General features: G+C 53.9%; 4 protein-coding genes across 4 annotated transcripts in view; 1 reads left to right on the top strand and 3 right to left on the bottom strand.

The window, feature by feature from the left end:
- PV07_01447 (uncharacterized protein) overlaps positions 1–2679 on the bottom strand; it is a gene marked incomplete at both ends in the record, with an annotated part of 3645 nt that extends 966 nt beyond the window's left edge. Inside the window, 3 exons of the mRNA XM_016387971.1 lie at positions 192–1139; positions 1191–1820; positions 2052–2679. Coding sequence (XP_016254899.1) covers positions 192–1139; positions 1191–1820; positions 2052–2679 — 2206 coding nt within the window. The remainder of the gene's footprint in view (positions 1–191; positions 1140–1190; positions 1821–2051) is intronic.
- Positions 2680–3880: 1201 nt separating this feature from the next.
- PV07_01445 (uncharacterized protein) lies at positions 3881–8194 on the top strand. The gene has a single exon (XM_016387969.1). The coding sequence runs from the start codon at positions 4513–4515 to the stop codon at positions 5329–5331; it is 819 nt and encodes a 272-aa protein (XP_016254897.1). The 5' UTR covers positions 3881–4512; the 3' UTR covers positions 5332–8194.
- On the bottom strand, positions 4093–4979 carry PV07_01446 (uncharacterized protein). The gene has a single exon (XM_016387970.1). It carries the CDS (start codon positions 4480–4482, stop codon positions 4174–4176), a length of 309 nt encoding a protein of 102 aa, XP_016254898.1. The 5' UTR covers positions 4483–4979; the 3' UTR covers positions 4093–4173.
- On the bottom strand, positions 7922–11376 carry PV07_01444 (uncharacterized protein). Its single transcript, XM_016387968.1, has one exon. It carries the CDS (start codon positions 10639–10641, stop codon positions 9874–9876), a length of 768 nt encoding a protein of 255 aa, XP_016254896.1. The 5' UTR covers positions 10642–11376; the 3' UTR covers positions 7922–9873.
- Between the last annotated feature and the right edge of the window lie 83 nt (positions 11377–11459).

Genomic DNA, 11459 nt, shown 5'->3' with positions numbered 1-11459 from the left:
TCCTAGCGCCTTCTCCTTCCCAGCCAGCGCCCGTTGATACATCTTCTCCGCCGCGCCTAGCTTGCCTTGGTCACGATAGAGAAGTCCGAGATTGTGGACGGTGTCGAGGGTCGACGTGTGGTCTACTCCTAGCGCCTTCTCCTTCCCAGCTAGCGCCCGTTGATACATCTTCTCCGCCGCGCCTAGCTTACCTTGGTCACGATAGAGACTCCCGAGATTGTTGACGGTGTAAAGGGTCGACGTGTGGTCCATTCCCAGCGCCTTCTCCTTCCCAGCCAGCGCCCGTTGATACATCTTCTCCGCCGCGCCCAGCTTACCTTGGTCACGATAGAGACTCCCGAGATTGTTGACGGTGTTAAGGGTCGACGTGTGGTCCACTCCTAGCGCCTTCTCGTACCCAGCCAGTGTAAGGAGGTACATTTGCTCTGCTGCTTCTAGTTGTACTTGTTGTGCCAGTAATTCCGAAACCTTGATAGCTTTCTCAAATCGATGGGAACTAATATTTTCCGTGACCTTATTTCGACGAAAGCGTTCTTGTACCAGGAACGTTCCATGAGCAGCCAGGCGAGCGTATTTAAGGTGACCCAGAGAATCCAAGTCATCCTCGTCGATGGAGGCGGCAACACAGTCGAAAGCATAACAGTAATCCTGCACGTCAATCGTTTTGTTTAGTATAGCGAATGTCCAATCGTGAATGCAGGCATGTATACTCCATGATTGTAGTGTTGTTTGTACTTCCAAAAAACAGTAATCTTTCAGTGTTCGCATGATGCCCTCAAATTCAATGTCGTCTATCATCACCTTCTGAAGCCAGCCTGGAGTGTCCTCGGCAAGTCCACCTAGAAACAACTCATACCATAAGTTCTGATGGTCGAAGTAGGCAAGCAGTTTCAAGAGTTTCGCGGCGTCAGGGTCCTCGCTCTCGAGACGAGTATAGGATAGATCCCAGGTCGTGCATAGTGTTCGATCCTGATACTCTTGGAGCTGGAGGGGTCGTCGTGAGTCGATATTCCAGCGTCGTTCGTATTCCTGAAGGTACCGCTCAAACGTAAAGGTGCTCTGAGATAGGTATGCCCCCGCGGTGGCTAACGCCAGTGGGAGACCGTCTAGTCGCTCCGCTAGACGTTTTGCAGCAGGATCTAGGAGAAGGACTTAATAGGTATAATTCACAGGAAGAAGAAATAGCTCACCAAACAGGACGCCTTCCCGTCTCGATCGAGTCTGTAAGATCTTTAGACTTTCCTTAACATCCTGAATCGGTTGTAAACGGACTAGCTCTCCGTTGACGAGGTCGGGTCGACGTGTCGTTACAATGATCGCTCCGTGAGAGCGAAAAGGGTAATACATCTCGATTTTGAATTGTCCCGGGTCGTCGTAGTTGTCGTAGATCAATAACCATCGAGTATTCTTGGGATCTGATAGCCATTGACGGACTTGGATCAGAATCTGCTGGCCCTCAAGAACTCCAGGGTCCGAAATGCCGAAGATCGCTTCGGCCATCGATCGGAAACTGCCCTTCAGCGTCATCTCGGTGGTCGCATCGAACCAGAGCACCGAATCGTAGACTTGGTGTTGGTGTTGGCGTTGGGCGTAAGCGACAGCCAACTGCGTCTTCCCGATTCCACCGGGACCTCCCAAAACTAGTTGTCGTCGCTGAGGAGACTGATCCTCTGGCTGTAGAGTGCTTTTGATCGCTTCGAGCTCAGATTTGCGCCCGATAAAAAGTTCCGTGTCGATGCGAGACACTTGACCAAGACAGACTCCGACAGGCTTGCGAAAGCTAAAGTCTGCCTTCTCTCGAGGAGGGTAATGGTGGTGCACTATTGAAAATAACCATTAGCGATCACAGGAGTAAATCCGGCTTGAGAATGATAACGTTAAGTTATAAACATATTTTCATAGGTCGATCTGCCCTTATCATTTGACTGCATAAGTAACTACTGCACAAGAACACATTTCACCTCATATAGTACTGGCCGTTGATATTATTATTCTCTTCAGAATGTGGAAATCCACTAGTCATCATTAATAGGATCAGATCGAGCTCGTACCTGGATTTGTCCCGATATATTGTGTTTCCGCCTTATTAATGTGACCAGATCCCGAGTGGCTGTAGCTCTCCAAATTACCCATTCCCTGATGGACATTCAGTGGCCCTGCGCCCGAGTGTGCAAACTGAGATGGTGGCTCATCGTCGGGAAGATGACTCAACTGTTCCACGGCGTCCTGAATATACTTGAGCGTCTCAGCATCTTGAAACACTTGATGTTGCACGAGGAGTTCCATATTCTTCACCACCTCTTCCATGCTCTCTTTCACCTTCTTACTCTTCAACTTGATTCCTACTGCCTTCTTGTACCGCTCCGTCCTCGAGGCGTCTTTAGATGGTATGGTCTTGTCGAAGATGTCCTTCACCTCCGCGGCACTCTCCTTGCATCGTTCGAGGATTGGCTTCGCACTCTGCAGCGCATCCGGGCTCACCGCGTTGCCTTTGATATTCTGTTCCGCAAGACCGAGGGCGTGGAGCACCAAGGGGATCTGCTCGGCGGCCAGTTGGAACTTTCGAGGGAGGCCTTTGACGTCGCTCGCGGCTTCGTAGATCTCGTGAGCCCCTTCGTAGATCGCGATGATGGACGAAATCAGGCCCAGCACTAGGCTTGCCTCGGCGACGCCCGACATGTTGGATGTCCCACGCGGGCTTCCTATGGTCGAAGAAGGCTCTCTAGTGTCTGGAGGGTATGTCACAAGAATGCGAATTACGTTGTCTAGTGCAACCGCCTTCCTCAGCGACTTTTGGTAGGTGACGACGCAATCGAAATGGGACAAAGAAGCATGTTGAAGCGCACTCGATCAGGCTGAGGGCACAGCTGAACCTCGAACTCAGCCAGCGCGCGCCGGGAAGCACGGCCCGATTCGTCCGATTGAAAGGTTCTGGGGAATCCTGGGTTTCCCCGTTTGTCTCGTGCTAAAGAAAGTTGTGTTGGGGCTTCCCTACGGCTGACTATACGGACAGCAGGTGTACTACGGTAGTGTGCGCCTTCCGCAACAGTGCATATTTACAAGTAGTTCGCCGCAGGCCGTGGCGGAGCGTAATGCAGTACTCCGAGCGGGTGGCTGCGCGATTCAATCCGTTATTGTCCCACCAGATCTCTCATCCAGGCGCTCTGGGTGAAAATGCCTTGGGCATTGCATCGCCAAGTAAATCCCTTGTCGGGGAAACATCCCGCCTCGAGCTCAAGTTCAGCACGGAGCTGGTCTCGGGGCTCGGATTACAGCACATAGAAACACGGGAATGACGGCAGCCTCTGTCTTTGGGCATGGCACGGATTCTGCCACCGAGGGTGATGCTCCTCAGCCTTCAAAAAACAAAAACCATCGCATGGGTTGAGACTGGATATTTCGTCCGTTTAGCGAGTCAATGCTCGCCATCCGATTAAGCCTTACACGAAACACTCCAGAACCCCGTGTCAACTCCGAGAGTAATGCGTCGGTTAATCTCGCAATGGTCTTCCCGCAAAGTCGTCATGGGATAGAATCGGTACCGCTCCTCGATCTCCGACGAACATCCCATGTCATCACGATTCTACGGAGACCAGAAGATTCGCAAATCGGTCAGCAACAGATTCACGGGACCCTTTCAAGCTGGTTCTCCGTACATGCTCCGTGATGTTTGCGAAAATCCAAGACAACCATGCGTGAGAGTCCGAAGCACGACCCTCCATCCCACTGAATCCGTCAGATCTCCGCGACGCATTCACGTTCATATTGTCTTTTACGTGTTTCGACCACGGAGACGCGCAGCAAGAACGCTGTCAGCCGGAGAACTTCAGTAGCCCATCGGAGCATCTTCTCTGCTCGTGGACACTTCCTGCCTTGCTCTCACGGAGACTTGACGGCGTGCTCGCGCCATGTCCACGATGTCGTCGGCGATGATCCAGATGGGTCTACTAGCTCCAGCACGCACAAGATGTGTGGATTACGTTGCTGAGGGGGCTTTTACATTTGTGTCAATGAAAGACGAGGAGAAGGGCAAAGAAAGAGTTCGAATGTCCAGAAGTCGGTTCCATTCCTTTTGGTCAGTGTGAACAACCCCTCTCTCGTAGAGACCCCTACTGGGATCAACGGGCATACGTTTCGTGTAATTATATTAAAGCTGTTGGTCACATTCGTCCGTTATTGTGGGATTTTTCTCTCTCTGTTGCAACAAGTAGCGATATAGTCGTCCCTGTCCCATCTCCTCCGCACCACGACCACCACCACTTCGTGCTTTTTCATGCATATTGAAGACAGACTGAGGACGGAATCGACTTGTCCCTCCAAAGTTCTTGGGGCTCGTCCCGAAGTAACCCGACCAACAACTCGTCTGCTTGGCCTACCTTTACTCATGGAACGCCCTCTTGTTTCCTGTCTGCATAAGGAAGCAACCAAGGCACCTACGGGCACACACAATATGGTACAGTATCCAGGTACGTACGTAGCCATCCCCCTACGCTTGCCGTCTGGCTCGTACGCATGAAGTCACCTGGGTGTGTCGAAAGAGACTCTGTCCTCCAAGAGCAAAGCCGTTCGTTTCGTGGGCGGCTGTGGACTTCGCTCACGCTCGGAGGAAGCAAGGAGCTGGCTCGCTGGCTCCGTGTCCTGGGGACTGTCCTTGTCCTTCTCGCCCTTCTGTTCCCTTGTCGGTGGAGTGACATACTTGTGGCATGTCTGTCACTCACGACGGTGCCCGGAGCGACGCAACAAAGTCCGCATCTCACGTTGAAGGGACTGCTCGTCCTTTTCCCCTCTTGTCCATCGCAAGGACACCGGAGCAAGTACGGAGAAAGGAAGGGACAAGAGACAGAGAGCGAGCGCGTGAGGGTCTTCTCCAGCCCTGAAACCAAGAACGTTGCTCGGAGCCATTGGAATGCAGTGAGCGAGAAATACACCCACCTACGGAGAACTCACAGAAAACCTCACCAGACAAGAATCAAGAACGCGACTCACGGCTGCACGAGTCACGACTCGGTTACGCGAAACGTTGGGTCGTTGCCGTTGCGAGGAATTGTTTTGATTTCTCCCTTTTCCGAGCAAGCGGCGACCACGGACGGTATTTTACCATGTTTGGGGCCACGGGCAACAGGTGATGTGGTGATCAACCTGTTCTTGCAGCTGCAGGACGGGATCTGGATCTTCCATCGGCGGCCATGTCCCGCTCTGGGCCGTGGTCTGTCTGCTTATTCATTTGCCCAACACCACGAACCGCAACTGCATTGGGCCATAGCGGCCACTCCAGCTGTCACACTGCTAACCAGAGAGGTGTCTAGGGTGCCCGGCGTCCTCCTCCGCTAACTGCAATAGGACCACGGGAAGCGCTTCCCGCGGATCGTCCCCCATCGCTGAATCTAGATTCAGATCGGACCACCTCGTCAGGCCTCAACGTCCAGCATCAGCTTACAAACGCGCTCTTTTCGCTGGAAGACCATCTCGAAATCTGTCGCAAAGGAGCAAGAGAAAGAAAGCATACTCCCGACCGGTTATCGAACTTCGAGCGAAGTACGGAGTATGCGGAGTGTCATGTTATGCTGTGCCTGTTCGGAGATGCGTTGAGTCAGGACTCACGACGGCTACTCGCACGGAGCGCGGAGGCTGCGTCCTGTCCCTTGTTGCGGACGGGGGATGTTCGCTGTCACGGCGATGTGCTGACGGTCCAACATCGGGCTTAATGAATTCTGACGCGATAAGTCCAAAATCTCTACGGTCAGATGGCACCACTTGTGTCGGCACGGCACTGAACATGTCGGTCTTCGCACGGACAGAACATTGAGTTCACGGATTCGACTCTCTCGACACTCCAGGTTCTCCGTCTCGACCGAGTCAGAGTCTCCGATAGATGTCCTTTCAGCAGTTTCGGGACGGAGATGTGTGTTCATCAGGTTCCTCGCGGAGAAGATACGGAGCGCCATGGTTCGGAGCTGCTGGCTTCGAGAGACCTGCGTGAAGCTTTAGTCCGCCTGCTGTCAACTTGGGTTTTGAAATATCTCAGTCATGCCCACGGCATTCTCGTTTCGAGCCTTGGAAAACACTCTTGGAGCCGTGGGAAGCCCGTCTCGGAACGACGCCACGGGAGATCGACCTGATCCAAGTCGAGCCCCCGGCGCTGCAGATCCATGTACATCAATCCATGATCTGCGGCCGCACGACTCAAATATCCCGCATGGACGATCTCGCTTCGGCATGGTGATGAAAATGCGAAGATGGGAGTGAGAGTGTTAGTCCAGGCTTGGAGGCAAATTGGACTCGCCAGGCATGATCCCTACGTTGACGCAGGGTTGCACCTTTCCAGCCTTTGCTCATCGCTGTGCATTGATGATTGTTGGTCGGCAGAGACGCATATTGAGGAGAAGTAGCCACCGTCCAGACGCAACTACAGAACGTCCACTGCCAGGTGAATTTGGAAGGCAGCGAATATACAGTCGCAAAAGCCATGACGACAACTCAATTTCAGCTGGCTATGCTTTCCATATGCGCAGGCGTCGAGAAGGTGAGATACATACAGCTCACTAACAGAGAGGATCTATTTCATGGCACTTCGGCAGCAGACCTGGATGGACCACACGCGAAGGACCTACTGGATCTCATCGAGACTATTGTTGGGGACAGCACGCGGACCCAGCCTCATCGAGCCCGAGCCAGGCCAACTTTCCAGACCTAGGGATACCGCTCAAGGCTGGAAGGGACGGCAGGTTGCCATTCACCATCGAAGCGGAATGGACTGTGCGCTCGGAATCCAGACCGACCCATGACTTGGGATCCTGCATTCTTTTGCCTTCTTCTTCCTCCCTCTTTTTCGCCGTCGAGCGATATCGGCTTTGCCTATCTTTGCCCCCTCCCCCCCCTATGGACTTCCCGTCCCCCACACTCCGCAGGCGGCCTCTTTCTATGCACGGGGCGACCTAGGCCACTTAACAAACTAGGTGTCTAGCGAGAGTTGGGTGTTGGGTGTTGGATGTTGGCTGCCCCGTTTCGGTGCGTCCCACCGCCTGGAAAGAAAGCGCAGGCCGGTTCCTTAGGGGCGCCGCCACGAAGCAATCGCCCCCCCTTCTGCTTTCCTTCTTTCCCGTTCTACGCCCTCTGTCTGAGTTTTTACCTCCGGAACATCATCTGCGTCATCAATGCCGCCCCACGACACGAGCGGAGAAATTCTGGCGGGGTTCTAGGGGGATTACTTTAGTGTGCGAAGGAAGGAGAGAAAAGTTAATCCCTCGAAGACAAGACAAGGGGAAGAGATAGAGCCATCAAAAGGCCACAAGCAAGAAAAGAAAATTTGTTAGTCCGTGGAGGAAGTGCTAGGCAAACCAGCCAGCCAGCCAGCCAGCCAAACCAGCTAAAGACGGCCTATGCGGACAGGCTGGTAGCCAAGTGACCACGCTGCGAACCCACTAAGCAACTACCCCGTTCGTCGCTGTCCGACCCGAACACGCCCAGGAACTGGCCTACAGCATAGCAGGTAGCTAGGGCTGGTCGGCTTCCAACGCTCCCTTGCGTGCCCAAAGAGGTGGGTTTCTTATGGGGCCTACCGAGCACGGGCTGATCTGGTAGTTACATACGAACAAAAAGCAACTTCTCGAGGGGCCCTGTGCCTCGGGTCGCGACTGGAAGAGCTTTTCAGGCTGGCTGACTTTTCTTTGTTCCCTGCTCCCAACCTGCATTGACAGCGCTGATGGCACTCCACTGTCCCTTTTTTTTTCCCATCAGTGTCGTCGTGGTGATTTCTTTTTATCATGCATGCCTGGTCCGCAGACAGTCGCCAACGGGCGCTCGATCCGTCCTCGTGTGCGCAGCACTTAATTACTACCTCGCTACATCCACACTCAGACACGTATCAACGGGTTTAGGCTACCAGCTATGAGGGTACAAAAGGAAGACACGCCAAAGGAAGACACGATCTCATGCGTTAGGTCGAGAGTTACACGGGCTAGTGATGGAGATTCATAGGTGGTGCAGCCCAAGGCGCATCGCTGACGCCGAAACCCGAGTAGCGCCCCTAACGACCCAGCTAACCACCTACTGTGGCTGCCTACAAGTAGGCATACCTACCCAGTATCATGACTAGCTACCTAGGTACAAGGGCAGGTAGCTACTCGGCACAGAGGTACGCACTCATTAGCCATGTACCTAGCCCACGTTGCAGGCATCTGCAGCGAGCCAGCGGCAGATAGGCCATTTGTCCTCGTACCTCCTGTCTAGAGTAGGTAAAGTACATTCACGCCCCGATCGATGACCTCTTCAATCTCCCCACACAGTCCAGCAGCTAGCAAGCTTGTGCTTTTCCCAACCGCGTAACCTGCAGCGTTTTTGCTTGGAAATCGTCAATCGTGGAGGGGATCCATCGTCCAACCCGATGCCTACGTACTCGAAATCGGACTCGGACTCGGGGCTCGTGACCAAAGGGGCCTCGACGCTGGTGGTGCATTGCTGAGATCCCTCGGATCTTTGTGTTCACTGCCCACCCCGCGTTCCGCATCTTGGGGGCGCTGGGTGATTCGAGGCCTGGTGTAGACTTGTGGGAGAGGATCAAGTATTCCGCCACGCAAATAGCATACCTACAAGTAGGTACATTTGGAAATGCAAAAAGGATTTACTCTGTTGCAGGTATGAGAGGCGTAAAGGTCTCCGGGGTCTCTGGCGCGGAGTTGGAGAAAAGAACATGGCCTGCAGCCGTGTCGATTGTCATGACCGGGACCATAGCTCGCGGCTTGATTCCAAGTACCTAGTAAACTGCTGGCTATATACCGCGTACTTTCTAGTAGTTCGCATAGCTTCCATTGGCAAGCAGGCGAGGAAGTATCACGGGGAGAGTGCAACTTTCGCAGGTATAAAGGTGAGTCCGGATTACCTGAATGGGAGCCTCGCTTGGGAGACAGGCAGCTCGGAAGGCCGTCCCACGCTAAACACATACCGAGTAGATACCAAAGTGTTCCGCCTTTCGAGTCAAGATATCTCTTGTCTCTTCATCACGGACGGCATCTCGCTGCCCGTCGACAACCCGCACTCTTGCGACTCGGCAGATTCATCGAGGCCGCCCCGTTCATCCACCGCAAAATTCGAACCGGGTGTTGTCGCCGCCGCACAAAACAAGCCTCCCGAAGCGACCCCAAACCGTCACGCCACGGCGACTTTGTCCAAATCTTTCTCAGCCGGAGCCAGATTGCGAGGGACCGACTTTCTCCTTGAGGACGTGTTGTTGAAAGGAAGCGGGCTCTGTCACACTACAGGTACAAAAACACGCATCACGGAACAGCCAAACAGTTATGCCTTGCCGGTATGCTTGGAAAGTCGATGGTTTGCCTTGCTCGTGTGATGCTTTCTCGGAATATGGGGACGGACTCCTGCTGAAAGGAGGCTTGCTGGAAAGTTCTTTATGGCAATCACCTCATGTTGCTTTTCCTTGGGTCTGGAACATGGCCGGGGGATGCTCGTCTTAACTGCCGATGAGTGCCTGACCAGCTGTGCTTCATGCCTCGTATTTTCCTGCCTTGCCCCTGCCATCGGCGGTGAACTGCGGCGTATAACCCCTGACCAAACCCTTGACCTTAGGCCAGGACGAAGCTTTGCCAGCCGGTGGGGAGGTGATCCGCCGGGCTGGCCACGTTAGTTCCTCAAAATCAAACCTCGCTTGCTTTTGCCTCATAATTGATTTTCTGTGGCTTTTCGCCAGAGGTCATTTGTCTCGGAACAAAGACTGGGAAGCAATATGAATCGACATCGAAAGAGGAGAACAGCCAGCATGTGCTTGAATCATGTGTTCCATTACAGCTCCTGTTTAGCCCGTGGTATTGGTATCACGCCATCCCCTCATGTCCAGCCATCTGTGTTTATCGTAGCCCAGCCTCAGCTAGTCCTTTTCCTCATTCGCGGTGCCCTCCTCACCGTAGCCAGGGCGACACTCCGTTCCTTCTCTATCCGGCCCGAGCTTGTCGCATTTCCGCATGGTCCTGCTCCAGAAATGCTGCAGGTGGTGTCACTCCTCCCCTTAGAAGAACTGTAGGCCTTCAGGATCGCCGTCTCCAGTGGTAATGACGACGGGTGACACTCTTCGATGAGCATGGCCAGGTCTGGTGTCCGTGTCGCCAAGCATTGTAGTCGCACCAGGGCCTGCCGCTGCCGTCGACGCATTGTGTATGAAGATAATGCTTGTGCTTCAAGAGAAAGTGAGGGCCGAGGTGATGATGTAGCCACCATTGTGTCCGACATCGAAAGATCCCATAGTGTCGGATCAATTTCACTGGAGTCGTAGGACAAGTCAGATACCGTCGTCGCGGGTGTATCTGGCCCTTCGCAGTACCCTTCATCGTCGAGTGTCGTGGAGTCGGAAGGCGAGGCCGTGTCACTGAGGGACGGTGAGGGGGAACGCATCTCGGTGTCGGTTAACGCTTGGGATTGTAGCTGTGCCGTCAACGCGGTAATGGAGGGATGTCGAGGCGCAGATCTGTATGCGTCGAAGCGAGAGTCTCGACGAGCCGCAGGTGCTTGTGAAGAATGCGGTGATGAGCATCGTGATGTAAAGGGAGAGATCTCTGCCGAAGTACACTCTTCAACATTGAATGTAAGGGAGCTCGGGTGCGGGGACGATCCGAAGGAGAAGTTCTCGTTGAACATCTCGGCTGATATTCAGGTTGCCCGCGGCGCAGGCAGGATGTCGTTCACCACGGTGGAATTATTGAAAGACCAAAGGAATGGAAAATGTTCGAGATTCGACGATCGCCGACGAACAGTGAGGCCGGACGAAAGACTGTGGTGGGTGTATGTAGTGTTGAGAGGAAGAAGTCACCACGTAATGAGGGTGGATTTCGCCGGTGGGCGGCTTTAGGTCTTTCCTTCCTAATGAACTCTGTTCCAGAAGAAAGCCGCAGCGGGATTGAAGACGTCGAGAGCGAACCGTGGGGTAGCTTTAAAATGTCGAGCATGAGCACTCTAAACCTTGCCTCTTCCATCTGAGGGCTTTAGAGCAGTGCCACCGAGTGAGACTGAAGTATCACCCGCCGCCGCGATGCCGGATTGAGGGGAGAAGTCGTTGCAAATCGGATACGGGCTCTGAACTGGGGTAACCACAGGGTGGATCAAGGTGGTGGACGAGGGCAGAGAAAATCCAAGGGCTCCCCTGGGTGGATTCGTTCGCTAAAACTCGTGGGTGCCATCGTGTGTTGAGCGAAAGAAGGAGCGAAGATTCGACCCAATGTTGCGTGCCTCTTCGGTGCCTCTTCCGCTTAATCGAAGGGGCGATCGGATGGCGCGTTTCCGTGTGCGGCAAGTCTTAGACGTTGGCGTGGTCTGGAGGGCCCGCCTCTTCCCTGTCATGCTCTCTGTGTTGCCTTTGCTTAGTCTTCGACCGTGCCCACGCCCGCCGCAATGCCACTGCCGGTTTTGCTTTGCCGAATGCCCGCTAGAAACGCCCAGACGGGACCGCAGAGACCCAG

The sequence above is a fragment of the Cladophialophora immunda genome (genome assembly GCF_000835495.1).
Source record: "Cladophialophora immunda strain CBS 83496 unplaced genomic scaffold supercont1.1, whole genome shotgun sequence".
NCBI lineage: Eukaryota > Fungi > Ascomycota > Eurotiomycetes > Chaetothyriales > Herpotrichiellaceae > Cladophialophora > Cladophialophora immunda.
The sequence above is the reverse complement of the archived record's forward strand: the minus strand, read 5'-3'. Positions and strand labels throughout refer to the sequence as shown.

Excerpts from the sequence above, each read along its gene's own strand:
- PV07_01446 (XM_016387970.1), bottom strand. The coding sequence starts at position 4,482 with ATGGCTACGTACGTACCTGGATACTGTACCATATTGTGTGTGCCCGTA.
- PV07_01445 (XM_016387969.1), top strand. The coding sequence starts at position 4,513 with ATGAAGTCACCTGGGTGTGTCGAAAGAGACTCTGTCCTCCAAGAGCAA.
- PV07_01444 (XM_016387968.1), bottom strand. The coding sequence starts at position 10,641 with ATGTTCAACGAGAACTTCTCCTTCGGATCGTCCCCGCACCCGAGCTCC.